General features: G+C 37.3%; 2 protein-coding genes across 6 annotated transcripts; one reads left to right on the top strand and one right to left on the bottom strand.

Annotated features, from left to right (window-relative positions):
- Positions 1–4,332: 4,332 nt before the first annotated feature.
- On the bottom strand, positions 4,333–6,536 carry LOC309697952 (uncharacterized protein). 3 transcript variants are annotated; one of them, XM_082520197.1, is made up of 2 exons: positions 6,473–6,536; positions 4,333–5,199 (listed from the first exon to the last, which is right to left on the bottom strand). In XM_082520197.1, exons 1-2 carry the CDS (start codon positions 6,519–6,521, stop codon positions 4,808–4,810), a joined length of 441 nt encoding a protein of 146 aa, XP_082376323.1. In that variant the 5' UTR covers positions 6,522–6,536; the 3' UTR covers positions 4,333–4,807. The 3 variants fall into 3 exon arrangements, with proteins under 3 accessions (XP_082376323.1, XP_082376322.1, XP_082376321.1); XM_082520196.1 differs by lacking the exon at positions 6,473–6,536 and adding an exon at positions 5,515–5,820; XM_082520195.1 differs by lacking the exon at positions 6,473–6,536 and adding an exon at positions 5,747–5,802 and having other exon boundaries at positions 4,333–5,659.
- Positions 6,537–7,438: 902 nt separating this feature from the next.
- Positions 7,439–21,122, top strand: cdh26.1 (cadherin 26, tandem duplicate 1). Of its 3 annotated transcripts, none has more exons than XM_082520184.1 (19): positions 7,441–7,733; positions 11,334–11,393; positions 11,502–11,594; positions 11,703–11,846; positions 11,936–12,083; positions 12,331–12,500; positions 12,606–12,740; positions 12,820–13,005; positions 13,144–13,391; positions 14,361–14,506; positions 14,609–14,833; positions 14,934–15,155; positions 15,556–15,668; positions 15,769–15,840; positions 16,488–16,544; positions 18,230–18,289; positions 18,892–18,936; positions 19,071–19,145; positions 19,375–21,122. In XM_082520184.1, the coding sequence occupies exons 1-19, from the start codon at positions 7,710–7,712 to the stop codon at positions 19,591–19,593; spliced, it is 2,442 nt and encodes an 813-aa protein (XP_082376310.1). In that variant the 5' UTR covers positions 7,441–7,709; the 3' UTR covers positions 19,594–21,122. The 3 variants fall into 3 exon arrangements, with proteins under 3 accessions (XP_082376312.1, XP_082376310.1, XP_082376311.1); XM_082520185.1 differs by having other exon boundaries at positions 7,443–7,733; positions 19,074–19,145; XM_082520186.1 differs by lacking the exon at positions 16,488–16,544 and having other exon boundaries at positions 7,439–7,733.
- The last annotated feature ends 3,648 nt before the right edge of the window (positions 21,123–24,770 follow it).

Genomic DNA, 24,770 nt, shown 5'->3' with positions numbered 1-24,770 from the left:
TTCCTGAAGAGAAGAAAGCTCCTGCAAGATGTGACCATCCCCCCCACCAGTTGAAGAGCCCCCCAGGCGGCTCGACGCACCGGCGGCACCCTGCTCCAGGGCCGGGCCCCCATGCACCCACCCGCCCACAACCCCAGCAACACACCAACCAGGACCCAAGCCCCCGAGGCCCGGCCCGGGCCCCAGCCCAGAGACGGAGCGCCCCCAGAACCTCACGCCCATCCCGGACCCACCCAGGGGCAGCCAGGTTGCCAGGTCAGTAACCCACGCCCGTCAGCACAGACCCTCCCCTAGCCCCGCTGCACGCAGCCGCGAGGAAACAGTCACCTGAGAGCCAACAGAGCCCCCAACCGGACGTGACCGCTACCCCGGGTTGAGCCCCCCAAGGAAGATGCCTCCGGGGAACCCCCCGACGCCCTAAGCCTGTCCCTACCCCCTCACCAATCACAACAGTGAAGGCGGGACCAAACTATGACCCCCCACCCCCACTAGGTGATGGAGCTGATAAAAGGGGCCCAGAGCAATTGATCTAATGTGGTGGTAGAGGCTGTGTCAAGACTAATGTAATCTAATAGATAATTTCTATATTGGTTAGAATTAAGATTATTTTTATTTTTCCAGTTCATGAGGACTGTTTTCTTGGCTATGCATAGGGCAGTGAAGATCATATGGGCTATATTCTTTTCTGAAGTGACATTATCTAAGCTGCCCAGTAGACACACTAAGGGGGAAGTTGGAATGTTACATTTCAGACACTTTGATAAGTCTTCACATATCTCGCGCCAAAACTTTTGCAATGGTGGACAGAACCAAAGAGCGTGGATGTAATTGTCTGGTGTATTGCCTTGACAGTGTGAGCAGTTGTTGGAAGATGTAAAGCCCATCTTGAACATCCGATGACCTGTATAGTGCACTCTATGAAGTATTTTGTATTGTATTAATTGCAGACTGGGATTTTTAATTAATTTAAAAGTTTTTAAGCAAATCTGAGACCAGAAGTTTTGGTCTAGGTTGACTGATAAATCTGCTTCCCACTTTGCAGTAGGAAGGGATATTGATTCATCTAATTTAGAAAGTGTTCTGTATATTTTAGATAATAATTTGGGGGATTTAAGAGTAAGAAAATGTGCCGCACTTAGTGGTGTTTGTAATTCAACTTGACTGAGGTTAAATTTCTTTTTTACTATGGATTTAATTTGTTGATATTCTAAAAACCTTGTCTTGTTGATCCCATATTGTTCAACTAGTCTGTCAAATGGAATAAATTCTGTTCCCTCTAATATATGTTCTAAGTATTTAATTCCTTTACAACTCCATTCTGGGAAATTAATCATATTATTGTTTTGTAATATGTCAGGGTTATTCCAGATAGGTGTACGTTTGCATGGGATTAATGAAGACTCTCCCACCATGCTGTTAGAGAAAAGCTGATGTTGATACTTTTAAAGCATTCATGTCTTTTGATGTTTGAGCTAATAAATGGTAGGTCTGAAATCTCTAGATCCTTGCATAGTGCCTGTTCAACATCTAGCCAGGGCTCAACTAAGAAGGTATGTTTTAACCATTCTGAGATGAACTGAAGCCTGTTGGCTAAGAAGTATTGGTGAAAATTAGGCAGATCTAATCCTCCTCTATCCTTGGTTCTTTGTAGCGTTTTTAAGCTAATACGCGGGGGTTTATCTTTCCAAAGGAATTTGGAAATATATGAATCCAGAGATCTGAACCAATCTTGTGATGGTTTGTTAGGGATCATCAAAAATAAGTAATTTATTTTTGGCAAGATCATCATTTTTATAGTGGCGACCCTTCCCATGAGTGATATGGGTAAAGATTTCCATCTAGTCAGATCGCCTTCTACTTTCTTTAGAAGTGGGATGTGGTTTAGTTTAGTTAAGTCTGAAAGCTTAGGAGAGACATTAATACCTAAATATTTAATATTTCCGGATTGCAGTGGGGCAGAGGAAGAATTATGGAAGGAGCAGTTAATGGGGAGAACTGTAGATTTTGGCCAGTTAATTGAATAATCTGAAACTCTTGAAAACCAGTTTATTAAAGTAATTACCTCAGAGAGGTTGGTTTGTGTGTTTTGCAGAAAAAGCAACACATCATCCGCATAGAGACTGATTTTATGTTCTATGTTCTTACCTTTTATGCCCTTAATTGTTGTAGCCTGTCTAAATGCTGCTGCTAGAGGTTCGATAAAAATTGCAAAAAGTGAAGGGGAGAGTGGGCATCCCTGTCTGGTGCCCCTCAGGAGACAGAAGCTGGAGGATGTCTGGTCATTTGTTCTGATACGAGCCGTTGGGGAATTGTATAATATTCTTATCCAGTTTATGAAAGAGTTTCCAAAACCAAATTTGTGTAAAGTTGCGAATAAAAATTTCCAATTAACTCTGTCAAATGCTTTTTCTGCATCTAGAGATAATATTATGGTTTCGATGTTTTTATCGTATGAGTAGTCTATTAAATTAAGTAATCTACGAGTGTTTGTTGAGGAGTGCCGACCTTTTATGAAACCAGTTTGGTCAGGATGAATTAAGAGGGGGGTCATTTTCTCTAATCTCTTTGAGAGAGCTTTGCAGATTATTTTAAGGTCTACATTTAAAAGAGAAATTGGACGATAGCTTGAGGGAAATAAAGGGTCTTTTCCTGGTTTTAGCAGGAGACTAATGTTGGCAGAATTCATATTTGGTGGTAGTCTGCCCTTTTCCTCGATTTCCTGCAACATGCTGTGGAATACTGGTGCCAAAATTGTCCAGAATTCTTTGTAGAATTCTGCAGGGAAGCCGTCTGGACCTGGAGCCTTATTATTGGGCATACTTATCAGGGCTTCCTGGAGTTCACTTGGCGTCAGTGGCGAATCCAGTTCCATTGCTTGACTGTCTAGTAATTTTGGAAGAGTTACGTTGTCAAGAAACAGATCAATTTCATTTTTAGATGGGTTTATTTGTGGTGAGTATAAAGTTTCATAGAAATCCCTAAAAATGTTGTTTATTCTTCCAGGATCATATATTGTGTTCCCCGATAAATCTTTAGCAGCACATATAGTTATTTTTTATTTATTTATTTTTAGCTGGTTAGCTAGAAATCGACCTGATTTGTTACTGTGTTCAAAATTCTGCAAGCGAAGTCTTTGTATAAGGAATTGTGTTTTTTTATTAATAGTTTCATTTAATTCTAGTTTTGTTTTGCATATTTTGTTCAATGTTTCCTGATCTTGGTGGGACGCGTAGGCTTCTTCTAGTGATTTGATGTTTTTTTCTAATTCCTGAATATTTTTGTTTTCTTCTTTCTTTTTGTGTGATGAGAAAGAAATTATTTTACCTCTCATCACAGCTTTCCCTGCTTCCCATAGAACAGAAGCAGATATTCCGGGAGTGTCATTAAAGTCTAAATATGAAGTCCATTCCTTTTTAAAGTATTTAATAAAGTCTTCATCTTTAAGTAGTGATATATTAAATCTCCAGTTTTTACTTGGCGTAGTATTATTCTTGTGCATTAGTGTTAAAGATACAGGAGCATGATCGCTGACAGCTATAGGATGAATCTCAGTGTCTGAAATGTCACACAGCAGTGAGCTGCTGACCAAAAAATAATCCAGACGAGAGTAAGAGTGATGAACATGCGAGAAAAAAGTATATTCCTTACTGGTGGGGTGAAGAGAGCGCCAAGCATCGCAAAGACCAAAGTCGTTCATATACTGTTTGATTATATTTGTGGATTGCCAATTACGCTGAGTTCCTGTTGTGTTGAGCCTATCCATTTCTTCATTTAGTCCAAGGTTGAGGTCACCGCCAAGAATGAGTGTGCAATCAAGGTGTTCAGAGAGTGCACTAAAAAAAACCGTGGAAGAATGAGGGTTCATCAACATTTGGACCATATATACTAACAATACATAGTTTTTTGTTCAATATTGATAGTTTAATAATTAGAAATCTACCCTCTGGATCTATAACTGTATCGAGTACTGTAAAATTAACATTTTTATGTATTAAAATTGCTACTCCCCATTGTCTAGAATTATAACCGGCTGCAAACACGTTAGGAAACTCAGGTGTTTTAAGTTCATTTAAACCTGTGACAGGTTTGTGAGTTTCTTGTAATAAAACAACATCTGCCTGTAGTTTTTTAAGCTGGTTAAATATTTTTAACCTCTTTCCTCTGGTGCCAGCTCCATTTACATTCCATGTGACAAACCTCAGCATGCCCTTAATTGTGCGTGTATGTCTAATGATGTATGCTGGGTGTTTCGTTTAGACAGGTGGAGAGAATATGGAGACCTTTTGATGACCATCCTACCCAATGTTTCTGCGCAGACACGGCGCAAGAGAATATGGAAACATCCCTTGTTTGTAAATAGAAAGAGAAAAAGAAGTGTGGTGAGAGACTCCATAAGTCTGACTATGTGTGTGAATATTCACTAATATGAACAAGCGTGGCTTGCTTATGTGTCCTGCAAGTCTGTGCGTGCTGTGAGGCTGTTGTGAATGTGCTGCCGTTGAGCTGATGTGTTTGCGTGATCGTGTTGTGAAAATATGGAGAAATAGAGGGTGTTGTTTGTAGGTGAGTGGGGAAGTAGGTGACCACAGCAGTGAAAGACAAGAGAAAGAAAGAAACCACATGAACTGTGAGCGACAACAAAAAAAAAAGAAACGAAACGGAAACATTCCAATTAAAGCAATGACGGAGGGTGACGGTGTTATATCTGCTATGACATCATATTGATATTACTAGCTTAAACTCATGTTAAAGGAGAGAGTGTGAATGAATAAGAAAAGAGTGTAGCGGGTTCTTATCTGGAGTGCAGTTAATATAACCACGGTGTGGTGCCGAGGTCGCGGTAAAGCTGTCCGTCCACGTAGAGCCGGTCCACGGCGATGACAGCACGGGAGCCTTTCTGGATGAAGCTACGTCGAACTGGGAACAGGACCTTGCGTCGTTCCAGGATCTCTTTGGGGAACTGGTCGTTCACGCTGAAGTCCGTTCCTTTCAGCTCTCTGCCGCGACTCTTCACCTGTTCCTTCTGTTTGAATTGACTGAATTTGGCCACAATAGGCCGTGGTCTCCCGGTCCGCGACCGCGCGCCCCCCAAGCGATGTACTCTATCGAAGTCGATGTTCTTTACGGTGTCCTCCGGCAGCTTCAGGTGGATTTTAATGAAGTTTTTCACCGTTGCCTCTGCGTCCTCTCCGGCAGTTTCTGGAATACCAGAAAACACAAGATTATCTCTCATGCTACGGGCTTGTAGATCGATAACGGACTCTTTTATTTTTTTATTTTCAATGTTTAGCTGGGTCACGTTATCGGTGAGAGATTTAACCGACTCCCGTAGCGTGGCATTTTCAGCGGCAAGCGTTTCCACCTGCTGCTGGCTGAATTCCAGGGATTCTCTCAGAGATTTAAATTCCCGGTGTAAAATCTCCACCAGGGACAGCCTCGCATCGAAACTGGACAATCGCTTGTCGATTGACTCCAGGATTTCTGCGATGTCTTTGCCGGCAGGCGATGTTGTACCGGGGGAGTCTGCCTGGCGACTTCTCTTCGATGACGGCGTCTCGATTTTGGCCGGGGAAGATGCACTCTGGGCCTTATGCATTACTAAATCTTGAAAACAGCGGTCGATGTAATCTTGGAGAGCGTCTAAACTCTCCCCGTTGTCCTCCAGGGTGTTAGAGATGATAAAACAGATGTTGTTAGTTATATGACAATTGATTAGTATATTTGGTAATACTGAAGCTTGGAAAACCTTTGTTAAACTCTATGCTACCATTTGCTTTTTCTCCGCCAAAATCTCCGGCGTCTGACGTCACCTACAACATCACTTCCTTCACTTACCGTTCCCTTCCGTCACTCGATATTTTTTCGATACAAAAAAAATGTTCATGCCTTTTTAATTTGTCATTTATTAAAATTATAAATATATATTTTAACTCAAAAGTACAGTTTTTAAATTTAATGTTGCTGAAACAACAAAGTAATAAAAAACATAAATCTATCTGATTGAGGAATCACTCATCTTTGGAAAAGAGAGTTTATTACAGAGAAATGGCTCTTTCCAAAATAAAAGCTATACTATACGCTTCTTCTGGGCAGCATATTAAACATATCAGGTCCCCATAAGGAGAATCATGTGCTAACGGCTGTCTAAATGACTCGGGTAAAGTTTGTACCATGTGTGCTTGTTGTTTTTGTCTGCTTCCACTTGTCTTTGCACTAGGATGATGTCGGAGTAAATGTGCAGTCACATTCGTTTTGTTCCCACTAGTGCTGTCAGCGTTAATCTGAAATGATTTTAACACCACAACACGGCAAATCTCCGTTAACGAGCTACCGCGGATCGCCCAGTGCTTGGGGCTGGACGGCCAACACGTTAACGAGCTAACTGCGCTAACGCACTAGTTCCCACCAATGTAATTGAGCATTGCGTGGCACATCCGACATACTGTTTTACTTTTGTCCATGACGCGCTTACCTTCAGGGTCATACGTCACATGAAAACCAAAATACTTCCAACGCCACATCTCTCCTGTCTCGCTAGCTTGCCCTGCGCTCAGTGAATCTGCGTTCGATCACTCCGCCTAGGCTGCACTGTCTAGCGCAGATCCACTGAGCGCTCAACACAGACAGCATCGTCAGAAGGAAAGTTGATAAAATAAATTAAAAATTTTGTATTGTTCATACATATGCGTACCGAACCGAAAGCACTGTATCGAACGGTTCAATATCGATACGAATATCGTTGCACCCCTAATATACATATATAGGGAGACGGGACAAAACAAAGCCCATGGGAGAGAGAAAACAGTATTCAAGAATATAGCAGTATTCATATATAAGTTTAATAAATTATGTGTTAAACATCAGTGACGAAGTAATTTGATTCCGTGTTAAAGTAGTGAATCACCATCCAAATTTATTTTTTTTAGATGTGGCTCACCTCCTTAAATACAGATGCGTCATTTTAATAACCAGGCTTAGTCAGCGGGAACTGTTTACCTGCAACTTTGTGGAAGCCAAAACTAATACCTCCAAAACCTGCCAAAAAGCATTGCCTTTGGCAAGGTGGACACAGTTACCATTAGTCAAGGATTATATGATAATAACTGTTAATTACAATTCAAATCCACTGACTCTGAGTCTGAAAAGAACTGCAAAGCTTCAGTACTAAATATTTAGGAATTATAGGAATACGCAGGTAGAGAAGGCACATACAGAGTGTGTGTAACATATCACTGACTGAGTATAAGTGAAGCTACTTTTACCTGTGTGCTTAAAAGGTTCTCAAAGCGACTAAGCTGAAGGATCTGTGGAGTCAAACTTCATTTGCATATGATGTAGGCCGCGCATAAATAAAACACGGTAACCTGAGCTGTAGAGCTGGAGGGATATACACCTGAGCTGCGAAGCACACCCACAGACTAAAAACTCACAGTAGCTTATACATTCTCTCATGAAGGACATTTATACAGGCACATTTATGGGATGCATAACCAACTGGTCTTTTACTGCACAAAACTGGAAAAAAAATACATTTATTGCACCCTGATACATCAAATAGTACAGCATGAAGACGCAGGTCTGTGTAGACTGGAAAGTCAGCCAATCTGCTCTCTACAGCAGCTGTGGGCAGGGCTTTCCCGCACTCCTAGTCAAGCTGTTTTTGAAACTTAGAGCACTCCAGCAGAGTGCTCTAAGGAGTGTAGAGCAAGATGAGGATCTCCCTTTTTCTGTTGGTGAGTACAACCTTTTTAATAATCTTCAGTATTGATAAGGGATTGTCTTATAAATTCTTATTGTTATTCTTTTTCTTATTCTTATTGTTAAACCCAAAAAAGATAATTGTATTCACCACTGAAGATAAACATCAATTTCAATGTTTGATATTTTTTCTGTAATGTTTATTTGTATTATATCTAATGATATTTTCAGGTTACATTAACCTGCATAGAGCATTTAGCTTCTGTTAATGTATAAGTTCCCATCCGTTCACAAGAGATAGATGAGCAACGCAAGCAGAACTTGTTCTATGCAGTGTTGTTACAGCTTGTGGACTATGAACTTTAACACAGTGTATTCGGTGAATAAGCCTTTAGGTGCTCAGGTGCTTTAGGTGTTTAAATTTACTTTGCAGTATATTTAGTTTCTGTTGTGGGAAAAACAATCAATCAAGAAGCTATTTGCTCACACACCTATATGCTCACTCCCAGGTTCATCCATCGTACTATATGTACTAGCCTACAGACCTTCCTATTATTGTCTGAAGCTCATTTAATTATTTACTATTTTATTTAGTAGCTAATAACATAATATATGTCCTGTCATCTGCACTTGGTAAACTAAATGCTATAATACTGCATGTTTGTCAGATGATTATTCTTCATTCAGAAAAAAAAATCCAGAAAATATTGATATAAATGACTTCAACAAATTTTGGGTACTTTGTTTGAATGGTTTTCCATATTTTGTATTTGAGGGAGCCAATTATATTAAAATAAAGCACAAAATGTTTCATACTGTTGCAAAGGTTTAAGCACACTCTTCACTTGTTTATTTTATATGAAACTTACAGAAGACCTTTAGGCTTTAAGATGAATGTGGATAAAAGTATATATAAATTAAAAAAAACTATACACAAAAACTAAATATAGAGCCCTGATCAAAAGTTTAAGAAAACCTGAAAAATGGCAACAACAAAAAATTGCATGGTCGGATCTTAACAAGGTTCCAAGCAGAGCTTCAACATGCAACAAGAAGGAATGGGAGTGCTTTTAATAAATTGCATACTCAAAAAATGTCTTGTCTCACTCCCATTTCTTCTTCTAGCATGTTGAAGCCAGTGTTGCTAACTTAGCGACTTTGTCGCTATATTTAGCGACTTTTTTTTTCTAAAAAAGCGACTAGCGACAAATCCGGCGACTTTTTTTTGGTGTTATTGGAGACTTATTTATGACGACTTTTTGACGTGAAAGCGCGTATCGCTCTTACTCTCAATAAGCAGCAGGTGCACCTTGCCCTTGCCAAAGCGCTCACAGGCCGAGGATAGCCCTCCCCCAGCTGCTATTAGGGCAGGAGATGTTCACACCTATGCGTCCAAACTGCAAATGAATCGCGCATGAGCCAAGCCGCTGCTCCCGCACTGACCGTAACGCAGTCAGTTCTTCTTTTACTGTTATGTTGCTTTGTGGACCACAAGGTTTAAAACTACTTATAAACACACACACACAAGGTAACTCCACCAGAGTGCCTATTTCGGGTCACTTTTGCCGGTCCAAGCCCGGAAAAGGAGCAGGGTTGGAATTGTTACATTAAAAAAAACAATAATTGCTAAAAGAAATTTAATTTGTAGTTCTAAATAAATTATAAATGCATTTAAGACGTTTTTTTACTGACTTTATGTCTCTTCCACGATGTTATTTCTCTCTCCAACAGGTTACAATTACATTAGCATGACCAATTATGCTAATTAGATGACAATGACGTAATTTAGCAACTTCTAGCGACTTTTAGGACAGCCAATAGTGATTTTCCTTACTGAGGAGTTGGCAACACTGGTTGAAGCCCTGCTTGGAACCTCGTTAAGATCCAGCCATGCAATTTTTTTGTTGTTGCCATTTTTCAAGTGGTCTTAAACTTTTGATTATATATCGATAGATAGATACAGATATATATAGATATGTATAAGTAGGACCTCATTGAAAGGCTTTGGTCAAGGTAGTATGCAGTGACCCTAGAGCTCCCCTCTTGCCAGCTCCACCCAACAGTTCCTGTCATCTCTCAGTAAAATGCTGTGTATTGTGCCAGTATCTGTAACAGAGTTGTTGGGGATTTATACACTTTCGTGGGGCTCATGGTTGTGTGCTAGGGTGTGCAGCTTGTGCAACTATAGCAGTTACACAGCAACCTAAACAAGATGAAGACCAGAGGTTGGTACACCTTACTAGTAATCTGCAAATTGTTTGTTTGAGTCCCTGTTCAGATGCTGCCATATATGAGACATCTGTTTTTGTGTGTGATCCCTAGTGAAAATAAGCATCATGAACAACCCAAACTAAACTAATACTTAAAAATGTCATTTGTTCTAAGCCATATGGTGAGGCTGTGTAATAGTTTCTACAGGTTGCAAGAACCAAGGTCACCTTTATTCTCTATAAAAGTAATGTCAGTATTCATTTGTAGATATGTTAAACACATTAGAGCAACCAACAAAGACACAAAACACAAAAATCACTCCCTGTATCTGTATCACTCCTCTTCTGTAGGACTAGCTTCGATGCCAAAGTACCACAAACATGACTTCCGTAGATCTGCTGTTGTTCCGGTGTTGTGGCAAAAACAAAAAGCACCGGTCTACTTTTAACCCGTAAATTTGGTACACGTCATCTCTTTTTATGCAACATCCTCTGGTGATTAATGCATGAACAGGACTGCCACTCACGTTTTTCTGTTTAGGGTCAAATCGGTTTGATGTGTGAAGGGTCACAGAGACAAAATAATAACCCACCCAAATGTGCTAAAGCTGCTTTGAAAATGTAAGGAGTAGAAAGTATAGACACTTGTTTAAAAATGCAGGCAGTAAAAGTAAAAAGTAGTCTGTACATGAGTACAGTAACGAAGTATTTACACTTTGTTACTTCCCACCTCTGATGATATTTATTTTGTGTGTGAAGATCTCTGCATGTCCCGACATAGGACTATAGGTTCTCCTTATCATTAACCTGTTTTGACCTGTCTTAACTTTAGGATTATAACTGTTAACATTAAGCACTGGGACTGCTGTTTGTGCTCAAGTTAATGATTTATTTACTATTTTAGCTGTCTATATGTGCCCTTAACAGTAACTTAGCAATGGCTTTTGAGCAGAGGAAGTCTGTAAAGGCAGGGAAGGAAGAGAGCAAGAAAGAAGAGACAAGGTTTCATTTCAAGTCACTTATGGCCCGCAGTTACACAATGCTACAGATGTTCACCTGAAAATCATTAGTTCAATGCAATTATACTTCATGAATTATGTTAGAATTGCAGGAGTTGATTAAATAATGATCACTTCCCACTCATTACTGTTAATTTGTCATCAGGCTGTCATAAAAAAACAACATCTTATTATTCACTGAGACATTCATCATGAGTTCCTTCTCCAATACTTGTACAAATGATTCTGTTTTTCTTATTAACATGCAGATTAATTTGAACAAGAAACTGACTTCCCCATATGTGTGAAGGGACTCCTGTGTATATTTGTTTTGTGATAGAAGGGAGACCTGAGTTTCTGTCCCAGTGCACACTGAAGTTTGCTACAGCAACTGAATCTCACAGCAATGTTTTCCTGTTGCATATAGGTTGCTGCAGCAGCCGTGGCAGATTGTTATGGTAGCAAGTACAGCAGCCCTTCCAAAAGGGTAAACATAATTTTTACTTTATCTGTTTGTTAAGGCTATTTTTGTAAAATAACTTTCTGTAGAAAACAAAGCTGGTGTAAAGTTTGGTCCATATTTTGGCCTTATCAGGATCTCCTGGTGCGTTCCAAAAGAAGATGGGTCTTATCTACAATTGAATTAGAAGAAGAGAAGGATGCACAGTACCCCATAGAGATTTCAGTGGTAAGGAAATTATATGAAAGAAATAACTGATACTGATAAATGATATGACTGGTCACTATGGACAAATCTAATATGCAAAAATTAACAGCCTGATTGTATCTTGACTAGATGTATAACGACAAGACTCAGGGGAAAGACTTTAGGTTCCGTTTAAGTGGTGATGGTGTGCCGGACGTGTTTACCATCAATGAAAACACTGGAGCCGTCTTTGCACATAAAAAAGTGGACAGGGAGCAAAAGCCACTTTACCATGTGAGCTAATACTGGAATATAAATTCCTCTGACAATAAACGCAACTGATATTGATGCTTTTTAAGTGATGCGTCTTTTTTTATCCACAGATTAACTTTGATGTCTTGGACAGAAATACGGGTGAAAAACTAGACAAGGAACTAGCATTTGATGTTGAAATACAAGACATAAATGATAATCCACCCAAGTTCTCTTTTCCTGAAGTAACAGTTAATGTAAAAGAAAATATACAAGGAAGTGAGTATACGGTGTGGTAAATAACTCATAGTGTGCACATTTTCTATTTCAAACACTAAAAAAATAAAACAAATGATATTAAGACTCTTTGAGAATATAGAATAATTTCAAACCAAAGTCTCATATTTCATCTTACTATAATCATACTACATAGTTCTATAGTTATGTTTTCCTGACTGAAAACCTTTTCTTTATCCCACATTTACTCTCCAACTCTCCTTGTTTGTCTTTACCCAACTTCTTAAAGGCCTTTTGCCAGTTACCCTGGTGGTCACAGACAAAGATAAGGAGAACACACCCAACTCTGAATTTGACATCACGATGGTTTCACAGACTCCAGCAGAGCCCAAAATTGCTGTGCAGCAACTTCCAGGAGGACTGGCCAAACTCACCTTAAAAGGATGCTTTGACTATGATGTGAGATTTATTGCGATATTCTTGCTAAATCTTTGAAAAGTTAATGTACATGCAAATAAACATGTAGAATTTTCAAATATCTCAAATATATTTTATATGTTTCAGAAAGCAACAAAGTATACCATCGTCTTACAAGCAAAAGATCGTGGAACAAAGCCAAAGGCTCAGTCCTCTACTGCTGTTGTTACCCTGAACATTGTCGATGCGAACACTCACCAACCAAGATTTAAGCAGAGACAGGTATCAATTATTTTACTTACTAAAAGTGCTTTTTAACAGACGCACATATTAAACGTTTGAAATTTTTCCTTCTTTTTAGTACAACGGTGAAGCAATAGAAATGGAGACCATTGCTAATGTTTTGAGAGTTGCTGTGGAGGATAAAGACACTCCAAACACTGATGCATGGCGTGCCAAGTACTCCATTATTGCAGGGAATGAAGAAGGAATCTACAAAATTGAAACTGATCCAGAAACAAATGAGGGTGTCCTGAGTATTGTCAAGGTAATTCTGCTTTTCTCACTTGGATTAAAAACTTGATTATTTTACTCTGGGAAGAACTAGTCCACTAATGTTTTATCACAAAAACTGTATCAGCATTTAATAAAAGTTGTTTGTGTGTGTACGTGTTGTGTGTTTCAGAAAAAAAATTTTGAACGCACAACTTCAATAAACCTGCAGATTGGAGTAAAAAACATTGAAGACATATTTGTTTGTGCTGGCACAAATCCACCTACAGACAGAGCCAATGTCACTCTAAAAATGATTGATACCAACGATCCACCAGAGTTTGAAAAAGCTATAAATGACATGCACTTGAAGGAGGAAGCAGAGCCAGGAAAGGTGCTGTTCAAGCCAAAGGTTCATGATGTCGACTCTAATATTACCAGGTAGGGTGTCTACAACCTTTCTACAAAGCTTATTTTGATTGACATAAATATATAAGGGCTGCAATGATTCTTTGAGTCATTCGAATAACTCAATTATAAAAAATCCTCAACACAAATTTTTTCTTTGATAACACTCGGCTGTGTAGCGCTCAGTTGTCCCCATGTAAACCTGAGTGCTTCACCCACATTTGTGCCTAAGAATAGACTTGCAGTAGAAACATATCTAGAAGCATATTTCAAGGCTTGCGTAACATCATTTTTTCTGATTTAAAGTGAAATAAAATAAAATATTAATAAAACTGCATTAATATTTACAAATAATAATATATATACGTTTTTTACAGGCCAATAAAATTGCATTTGTGCCAGTAAAACTCTGCGGCATTGATTATTGATAATACTCAGTTACTAAATCATGACTAAATCTGCTATGTTTATAGAACAAACCCCAAGTGGCCCAAATCTCCTCAGCAATAACACTTCTTGACATAAAGGTTGGGTCAGTTGACTTAATTTGAGTTATACTGTACTGTAGTTCATGATAATCTCATTGATTGAGTCTAATGTGAATCCAAGATTTTTCATTCTGCCTGTAAGCTACAACATAAAATAGAGACTGACAAGGGTTTTATTTAAACCCTTTTATTTCTTCTTCTTTCTTGAAAGAAAAAACAGATCCTGCAAAGCGTGATAAGCAACAAGAAATGGTAGCTATCCCAAGCTAATCATGTCTTTATCAACACCTGGTCATATAGATTATCAGAAAATAAGCCTATACAACAGTGGCCTTACCACTGCAAGGCCAGTAGGTGTCACAGTGAAGCATAACATGATTAAGTTAGAAATGGCTACTGAGGGAGTAACGCCCTTTGCACTGCAGTACACAAAAAGCTACAACTTTGGTTTCCACAAGCTAAACTCAGTATTTTCATCTAATATGTTCTGCACCACTCTCTGATTACTCTTTAGGTATGTGCTCCTAACAGATCCAGCTGACTGGGTGGCCATTGATACCAAAACAGGAGAAATCAAATCAACTAAGAGGATGGACAGAGAGTCACGATTTGTTGATGACGAGAATGTTTACACAGTCGTCATAGCTGCCATAGATGATGGTACACAGAAGCTCTACTATTGTTAAAATAAATTGGATAATTTCTTAAACAAATCTTTGGAATAACAAAGCAATTTTTTTAAATTTTGCTGTGGTTTCAAAGGTCAGCCTCCAGCCACGAGCACATGCACTGTCAGGATCCACCTGACGGACATCAATGACAATATTCCTAAACTGGTCAACAACAGCGCTGTCATGTGTGGAAACAAGGTTAACAAGGTCAAGGTGCGTGCAAAGGACCTAGATGCCATTCCTTACAGTGGACCCTTCCACTTTACTCTGGGGGATGAAACACAAAAGCAACAGTGGAAAATAGAACCTGACTATGGTTGGTACATTTAGATATATGTTAACCCTCATTTCTATATTAAACAAACATTTCTGGGAAAAAGCCACAAACCCCCATGCTGTTTTCTCACCCCACACAGGTGAGGAAGTATCTCTTGTTAGCCAGAAGACACTTCCTTATCTTAACTATTCCATTCCCCTGGTGATTATGGACCAACAGGGCATAGCTGGACATGACACTCTGCAATTGACCGTGTGTCAGTGTGATGAAAATGATGTTTGTCGCGACAGAGAGCCGCTTTCAACCCGTCTTGGACCAGCTGGCATTGGGTTGGTTATTATAGGATTGCTTGCATTTTTGTGTGAGTATTAAAATCAGTGAGAAGACAAAACTGAGCTATTATAAATTCTAATAAGATTATAGTCTCCTGTGTTTTTGAAGGTAAAAACAAAAAATCTGTATTAGCATTAATACACAAGTGTTGACCGCAAAACCTTTTTGTTTTCAATTTTCAGTTTCACTGTAAGAAATGCTTTAATTTTTAGGAATAACCCAATCAGACAGTTACACTTTTAGAACTCCTTAGTACAACCACAGTCACATCTGTTGTTCATAAGGAAGACTCGGCTCTTCTGCTTTCCCAACCAACTTTAATGTACTACTTGGGAGACCTTCTGGTACCCATGGCAATGACAGTTCAATAAAACACAAAGACAAGATGCACACTGTGTTCTTAGCATTTGTTTCATGTGTGTCTGCAGTGCTTCTAATTGCATTTTTCTGCAAGTTTGGACCAGATAAGATTTTGCCACAAGATGAGGGCAATCAGACTCTAATCCAGTACAATCAAGAAGGAGGGTGCTCTCCATGCACGGTGGGTTTGTCATGTTCTCTGCGTGTAAATTCAAGACAACGGTGTGCTATATTTCTCCACCAAGCAAAACATGTTTTTTAATATTCTCTCTTTCCTTCAGACCGAGCCCAATTTCGTCCAGTCACAAGTAGATAATATGGCAGTGACAAATGGTCAGATGGATACCATGCAGGTGATCAACCTCTCAACTCTGACACTTTCTTTCTTTTTTGGTGAAGGGTTTTTTTTTCCAAAAGAGACATCAGTTGTGCCAATTTGGACACAGTCATAGTGTAGTTAAAGACATCAGGAGAGAAGCCAAAATGTGTCAGTTAATCCTGCTTAAAATGAATGGCAGCTATAATCCAGTTGTTATCATATTTTTCTTTGATGACAGACAGGTATGTAAGGCAGTGGTTAAGATGTATGCTGTGTATACAGCTATAGGAAAGAGTTTGCATACAGTCTGCAAGGTAAACGTTTAAAAAGTGTGAGCACATCATAGAGAAGACAAGTTGGAACAGCTTCTTCATTTTTAGATGTACTGATCATATTTGCTGCATTAAGTTGTGAATCTCTATGGTGGTCTTTAAGTGTAAGCTACAGGTAGGAATTGATTTCTGTACCAATGAATATACAGTTTTGGGAAGTTTGTGAGCACTTAAGAAAGCATAAAGTTTTATTATTTAGAAGAAGGTGCTATAGATACATTTTCATTTTCAAATCTGTTGAGATGTTTTTAATTGAAAAGTAATTCAACTTAAAACATTTTTTATAAAACTTGAATATTTTCTGAATTCAATGCTTAATTAACCTCTTCTGCTCAATTATCTATCCCAGATTGATACAGAAGGACCATATGACGTAAATAGGTACAACAGCTCAGTGTCTACCATGGTGAGTAAAGCTTTTTAAAATATTTTCTTTTGTTTATTTTAAGTGTACATGATAATTAAGCTTTGGGATGGGTACTGAGGACCATTATTAAACAGATTCTTGTGTCAGACTGCTTGGTCCTAAAGTATAGCATCAATTACAAGTCCCTTGACAAAATTACTTATTACTCCCTGATGATAAAGCTTTTGAATTTCCGCTATAGCCCAAAAAGGTCCAAAAAGGTTGAGCAATTATGGTAAAATGCACATGGTAAAATCTACTATGCAGAGCTCACTTTTCTGTTTGTCTCCAGACAGCAGTGCTTTGTAAATGTTTTATTATACCGTGATACACCAAAAATGAAGCTCATCTTCTCTTCTTTCCAAAAGCATTCAAATTTTTTCTCTAGCACAAATTATCTCATAAACTCAGAACAAGCATCAATTCTAAGCACTTCTTTAAATGCTTAGAAGTCGGGGTTAAAATGAGTTGTGCAATGGGTGGGAAGAGTCATGTATGACAGTGCTGACTTTATGGAAAAAGGTGAAGTTAAAAAAGTAGAGGATGTTTGGCTATATTCTGCAAATACTTTATTAGATTTTTTAATTATATAATATATACACTTTATTATATGTTCAGTGTACATTGCTTATTTACTTGAAGTGAGAGGAATGTTGAATAAGAATTGAAACAATAATCTTGAAGTGAACAGTGTATTTTTGATTTTTTGATTTTTTTAGTTCTCTAAATAGATCAGAATTATATCCGAAAAAAACGTGTCTACTGTAGTTTCTTGTCTTAAACGTGGCTCTCACTGGAGATCTGACAGCCAAATCAAACTCATTCTTGAATGCAAGTTAAGGCAATGACAAACATTTCATTCGTATAATAAAACAGATGTGAGTGACTAGCAGACACCCTGGTACCTGCCGAGTGAAGAACATCATGTGAGAATAGAAAGGTGTGTCTTCTCTGACACTCACTGGCATGTAGCTGACAGACAAGAGGTGCCGCAATGAAGACAAACTGATGAACTGAAAGAGAACATTTTTAGGGAATTAACATTTACTCTTGTTACTGTGAGCACAATCAAACCTTTTACAAGTGAAAAAGGTGGTTCTGGATCACAGTATGTGTTCCACGACCATTAAGCAACATGTAGAAAAGTTATCTTTTTTTAACCGCTTTCATCCACCCCTTATGTGTTTTACAAAAAAAGCTACCTGTATGGAGACAGACTTGCTACATATCCTGAAACGTTGTAGACCCTTGTAAACTCATTTATAAAGGATAGCCAACTCACCCCTAGTCTAGTCAAGAGTATGTACCACAAATTTGTTTGACCTATCCTAAACTTCGTGTGAGCTGTCCTGCCAATCACAGGTAAACAACTTGGTATTACCCATGGTTATGCTGGGCCGAGCATAGCTCTCGAGTATGAAGACCGGCTGAACTTGTCAGTGTCTAAAAGCAGCTATTATCAATGTAATCTTTTAATTTTACAATAAAATGTTCATTGTAGCATCAACAAAAGTGTAGATAAATAAAGGTAAACAATAAGCAGTGTCTGTATCATATGAATACAATCCTAACAATATATATCCCTAATTATGGGCATAAATATTTAACTTTAAGGCACAAATCTGACCAAAGGAGCAGGGCTTGTTGTTGTTTTTTTATTTAGCTTTGTTGTGTCTTTCCTACAGTTCCACCCACTAGGCATGCATCAACAAGAAACCTACAGGAGCCATGGCATGAGAAGCATGGTAAGTCTCAATGGCTGTAATAAAAAGAACTTTTCCTTCTTAACCGTTTACCTTACCCTATTTATTTTCTAGATAAAATTATTTTAATATATAATATAATAATAATATCATATTGTAATAAAAGAATTGTACTAGGCACTGGTAAACTCTATGATGAATAGCCATGCTACCACTTTAGATCCACAAGAGGGTGCTGGAACCCCTATGTTAAAAAATACTGCCTTACCTTTTTTTGGATAAAATATTTAACTCATGCTAGCTTGTTAGCTTTTACACACATACAAATACTACTAAAAGTAGTTTAAAGAAAGTGAAACATTAGTGAGGATGTTTGATTACAAGTATTATTATTCTATACTGCCAATATTAAATATAATATTAAAATACAACATTTATAAATATACTCACAGATTTACTCTTATGTTAACAAACACACATAATGGCAGCTTTGCTTCATTTTATTATATGTTCAGTATTTAATTACTCAATTACTAAAGTGGGTAGATGCTGAAGCAGTTAAAAAATAATTTTGTGTGAAAAGATACACAGATTTTCAGAGTAAATTTAAGTCTGCAGTGAACAATTTATTTTGGTTTTTTTAGAGGATGAACTCTACATGGAACTCAAACAGAATGAACACCTATCGGGTAAGGAGTACTCTTATGTGGCTTCATATTTTACAAAACATTGAAAATCAGTGATTATGTTAACAAAGCACTATGAAAATTATGCATTTGCATTATATGATGCAATAAAATCTGACAACCCTGTTCTCTGTAAGCAGGCCGGCTCATCAATTTACCAACGTTCTTTCAGCCTTCGATCGGCTGACCGCATTGAAGACCATATCAACAGGGTAAGAGGTTTATTTCACACAAAGCATGCCTTGTATATGGCTTATAATGCACTTGATTTTATTGACGATCACATTCATTAAACTGCACTGACTGCACAGCAATGATGTGTGGAAGGGCTGCAGTCATGCTGTACCAAATGCAATTCAACGCTATACTGAGTGATGTCTCTTTTTTGTTTGTTTTACAAATTAAGCCAAGCCATTTATTTTTGACTTCTAAATTCCACAGAGATGTAACGAGGTTGATGGAAATGTTGTTGACCACCCAACATACCAACCCCACAGCTATGCCTTTGAAGGAGATGGCAGCATATGTCAGTCATTGGATAAACTGTCATTCCACGACATGGGAGAGGATTTTAAGTATCTGGATGATTTGGGGCCAAAGTTCAAGACTTTGGGACAGATGTATGATGAGGCAATTAAAAAAAAGAAAGTACAGCTTTAAAAGGCACTGCTGAAATGTAAATTGTATTCCAAGTTTCGCTCCCTAAAATACAGACTGAGCAGAGATGATACACCACTACGTTTTAATATTTTTACTTAAAGATTATGGACTATAACATCTAATTCATCCTAAGCTAGATATATTTTGTTGGCATTAAGATGGATTTAACGCACTACACAGCTAGTGATGCACAAGTGGTTTGTAAAATGTAATAACTTGAAAGGGATTAGGTGTGTTTTCTTGTTTTTTTAGTTTGCTTTGTCAGGGCAGTATTATTGGGAAATTTAATAGAACTTCTTTTGTTGAAACTGAGCTGACTCCTGTTAGTCACATTTTTCTAGAGTACTGTTTTGTAAAGGGTTTTTGATGAGAACACAGGGCTTATCATAATGGGTTATTGTTCATGCAAGTTAGAAATGTCCTTGGCCTATGGTTGATGATCGAGTGACATACTGGTCTGGAATTAACACTGGATATCCTACAAGATTAAAACGTTAATGTTAATGTTTAGTTTTCGTATTTGCATTTCATGATACAAAAATAACAAACTTTATTCCTATAACACCTTTCTAAACCAGTCACAAGGTTCTTTAAATACTTTACAATACAAAAATAACACATTTTTATAAAATACATAATAAAATGAATGACATAAAAAAAATGAAAATAAAAATGAAATTAAAAAACAACAAAAAAAGCAAGATACATCATGAAATGTTATTTTTAGAAGAGCAAGTGTATACAGGTATATTTTTTGAGTTTACTGGACGGTTGGACTGATTGAGCTGATCTAAGCGTAACAGACTTGTTCCGGGGGCTAAAACAATAAAAACACTGATTTTAAGTGATTTACAAGTAATATAGAAAAATTGGAAACTGTATAGAATAGAGAGCAAATGTGCATATTTGTAAAAAATATTTTCTTTGTTAGGAATTAAAATAAAGATTGTAGTTTTTGGGCTGAAATACTTCAACTTTTTAAAATTATACAAAGATTTTTTTACACTTTCTAATGACAACAATTAATTATATTTATTCAGTTTATGTTTGCACAATGCTCCTCTAACCCGGCTACTTAAAGTGTGGCTTCAAAAACATCACTGCATAGAAATATCACTGTAACACTGAGTTGGGTTGTCTGTACTTGTGCAAAGTTTTGAGCTTCGGTTGTAAAACGTTGTGACAGCTCCTTAACAATGTGCTTTGTTGTGTTGTGCTGACTGTAAGCCGTGTAGTCATAGCTCTTTCAGCAAGTGTCTGAACTTGTTTGTTTTTTAAAATACTGACAAATGTCAGCAGGTAGTCAAGGTGAGCCACAGAAGGTAATATGCTAAACAAATCTATGAACATGTTTGCATGCATAACTTAAAAACCTTTCTCTATTACAAGTGCAAATGAATTGCCAGAATTCATAAAAAGACAAAACATGGATTATAAATAATAAAACATAATATGAAACAAAAACAGACAGATGAAGGCATCGAATGAGGCGATAATAAGGGCATTAAAGACATGTAAAGAATCTTAAAGTTCACTTTCATTTTTTCCATTTCTTCTGGCTGGTGTAAGTGAGGTGCGGTATGGTTCAAAAGGAAACTAAAATTTGAACTTGTTGATGCATTTTTGCTGACTTTTATTATTCCAAACTTTTTTCTTAAAACCTTTTTTTAGCTTCTACAGTAGGAAAGTTTGAGAATGACTGGATTAAAGTGATTAAAGTACATACAAGAACGCATAGGGGGTTTCTGTGTTTTTAAAGTAAGCCTGCTTGTTTTAGAAAAACAGTTTGTTTAGTTATTTTACTTTGTTTTTTTGCATGGGGTGGTTTTGGCAATGATCTTCCCACGCAGGGTGTTGTTCATTAACAGTTCTTATCTGTTTTCCGAAGAAGTGATTTCATCAGTGCTGCTGGTAAAGGCTCTGAAAGGCTGTTTTGCTTCAGGCCATAAAATAGTTATTTTAATAATAAAGACGAACATCCCAACAGTAAAAAAATAAAATAAAAGCCTAGCAGACAGGAGCCAGGGCTCTATTCCTGATCACTAAATTGGCAAATCATAGACAAATTGGTAAGTCACTGAAAATGTATTCTCCTGTGTACATTATTTTCCAGAAAGCGATCTTCTTCCCTTTCCCTACCAGACTCAGAGGAATTGACAAAGTGTTTTTCTGAAGGTTTTGGAGATCTCCATAGCTGCACAGTGCCACCACAAACTTCAGTAGTTGTAGGGGTAAATAAGTTTAACCCATCACTCTGTAAGGAGGCTCAAATTGCTGACATCTAATCTGGTTTGATTTCCCAAAACTGATGGTTTTACTTTTCCCATGACATGCCGTGTGGGTTTCCTTTATTTGAATTTGACTGCAACGCTTTGAACACAATGTTTTAAAGAGGATCAAATTATTGCTGCTACTCAATTTGATGTGTTTAAAATAGAGATGGCACGATACCACTTTTTTATGTCCGATACCGATACCGATATCATAAATTTGGATATCTGCCGATACCGATATGAATCCGATATAGTGTTTTTTAATCAACAAAACTGTTTTTTAAAATATCTTGCTGCATTTTGCAAGTCTGCAAGTTCATACTCAAGTTTAAAACAACAACTACACTAAAGCTATTCTGTTATACCTGTATACAAAAAAAATATTTCATAGTTCAGCAATACTGATCAATCTAATAAACTTAAACCTACACCATCCTCACTATTCTGGTATTTTAAAGAGTACTTAGCGTAAATATTAAGCAACCTAACTAATAGGGTTCCAACTCCCAGCAACAACAAAAATAAATAAATAAAAAATAGGGAACCACCCCTCATGCTCCACCTCATGATGCTTAATCGACGTAATCAACCTTAATTTGATGCAGTGTGAAAGAAAATGCACAGAAATCAATTATTTTTCAAGAAATATTAAATAGATTCAGCATCTTTCTTCAACAAAATTGCAGACTGCACAGATGGTACCATCCCAAAGTAAAAAGTACTATAGCTTACTAGGGTATATATATTAGACTTAATAGTCACTATATACAGTAATTGACTTCTATTCATTTTACATCAAATTAAAACTTTGGGTGTCAGATAATTATTTATTAAAAGCTAGACATTTTAAATGAGAGTAAGAAAGAAAAGTATGTCTTTGTGCCCCCTTTTCCCTGTTCATGCCCTATCGGCCCCCCTGGCTAAACTTTGCTAGATCCGCCCCTGCACAGTTACGTCAGCTATGTAGAAAAAGATCCTCGAGTAGAAAGTAATATTAAATAAATTCTAACAACAGCTGATCAAGCTTAAACGTGCTGCTGTTGTTCAGCCGCTGGTTTCCTCTTTCTGGTGCAAAGTGGGGCAAAAACAAACAAGACAGACGGACTCGCGACAGAAAAGCCGATCAGCTGATCATTAAGCAGTTTCACGATTGATTGGTAATTTGATTGGTAATTTATTTCAACATGTGAACAATATACAAGTACATTTAGAAAAGAAATGAGAGAAAAAAAATATACTATACAAATTACATACAAAAAAACATTCTGATTAATTTACATGTTGAAAGGGAGTGGGAAGAAGTATACACTTATTTAATCCCACCCCTGTCCCATAAATTATCAGTGAATATTTAGTCAGCTTCCTTACTGATATAATTTGTAATAAAAATAGTGAACAGATTTCTGATATACTATATACTATAATATCACATCATGAATTTTTTGTTTGTTTGTTTTTAAATAGAGACATTCACTTAATTTAAATATTTTCCTTTTCTTTATAGATCGAGAAGATCATATTTTTATAACTCTTTTTGAACAGTTTTATGTTTGGACATTGCTTTAATTCCATATTCAGTTTGTTCCATAGTTTCACTCCTTGAACAGAAACACAAAAGCCTTTTCTTGTAGTACGTACCTTCATTGTTTTGAAGTTACAAAAACCCCTTAAATTATAACTTCCTTCTTTCAAAAAAAACATACTCTGAATATTACCTGGCAGTTCTTTATTTTTTGCTTTGAATAGAATTTGTGCTGTTTGGAATTTCACTATATCGTCAATTTTCAATATTTCAGACTGCAAAAATAGTGAGTTTGTATGTTCCCTATAACCTGCATTGTGGATGATTCGAATTGCTTTCTTTTGAAGAGTAAAAAGTGAATGTAATGTGGTTTTATAGTTATTGCCCCAGACCTCTGCACAATAGCTTAAGTATGGTGAAACCAGTGAACAGTAGAGAATATGAAGTGATGTTCTGTCGAATACCTGTTTTGCCTTGTTTAGTACTGCAATGCTTCGTGATACTTTGGAATGAATATATCTTACGTGAGCTCTCCAGTTAAGTTTTTCATCTATTATTACCCCCAGAAATTTATTTTCACTGACTCTTTCAATATCAACACCATTTATTTGAATCTTTGCATTTGTATTTAAACTACTATTTCCAAATAACATAAGTTTAGATTTATTCAAATTGAATGATAATTTGTTTTTATCAAGCCAGAACTTCACTTTACTTATTTCATTAGTCATATCCTCCAATAAATTCTGCAGATCATCACCAGAGCAAAAAATGTTTGTATCGTCAGCAAAGAGAACCATTTTTAATACTTTGGACACTTTACAGATGTCGTTAATGTACAAGTTGAAGAATTTTGGACCCAAAACTGACCCTTGGGGTACACCACAAGCAATGTCCATACATAAGGAGCAGGATTGAAGTAGCAGCCGGAGAGCGAGAGGCAGTCGCTTGTTAAGCTTAACGCATGAATGCTTTACAAACATTCAGAGATGGACTTACACACTTGCTTTACTTCTCTCGGGGATAACTTTGTCGGAGATGAAATGCCAGGTTGCTAGCGAAGCTCCACATGCTATCCAGACCACCGACAGGTCCTGCATGCCACAGCCGCTCTATCACGTGATGCATACTGCTCCGACGTGCTAACGTTCTGAGGTGAGTTACAGCGTGTTGCAAGTTTTGTGAGGTGCTTTCGTGATATTTAATGGATCGGATTACATTTTTTATTTTTCTCCGATATCCGATCCAGTAATTTAGGTCAGTATCGGACCGATACCGATACGTAATATCGGATCGGTCCATCTCTAGTTTAAAATACATAAAAAGATTTCTGTCACTTAGTTAGAAAGAAAGCGAAACAACTATGAAAGCTTTTATTATAA

The sequence above is a fragment of the Aulonocara stuartgranti genome, assembly GCF_965226115.1.
Source record: "Aulonocara stuartgranti genome assembly, chromosome: 20".
Classification (NCBI taxonomy): Eukaryota; Metazoa; Chordata; class Actinopteri; order Cichliformes; family Cichlidae; genus Aulonocara; species Aulonocara stuartgranti.
The sequence above is the reverse complement of the archived record's forward strand: the minus strand, read 5'-3'. Positions and strand labels throughout refer to the sequence as shown.

Excerpts from the sequence above, each read along its gene's own strand:
- LOC309697952 (XM_082520195.1), bottom strand. The coding sequence starts at position 5,596 with ATGCATAAGGCCCAGAGTGCATCTTCCCCGGCCAAAATCGAGACGCCG.
- cdh26.1 (XM_082520184.1), top strand. The coding sequence starts at position 7,710 with ATGAGGATCTCCCTTTTTCTGTTG. Across the intron at positions 15,156-15,555 it reads AGGATTGCTTGCATTTTTGT|TGCTTCTAATTGCATTTTTC; the intron begins GTGAGTATTAAA and ends GTGTGTCTGCAG. Across the intron at positions 18,290-18,891 it reads GCCATGGCATGAGAAGCATG|AGGATGAACTCTACATGGAA; the intron begins GTAAGTCTCAAT and ends TGGTTTTTTTAG.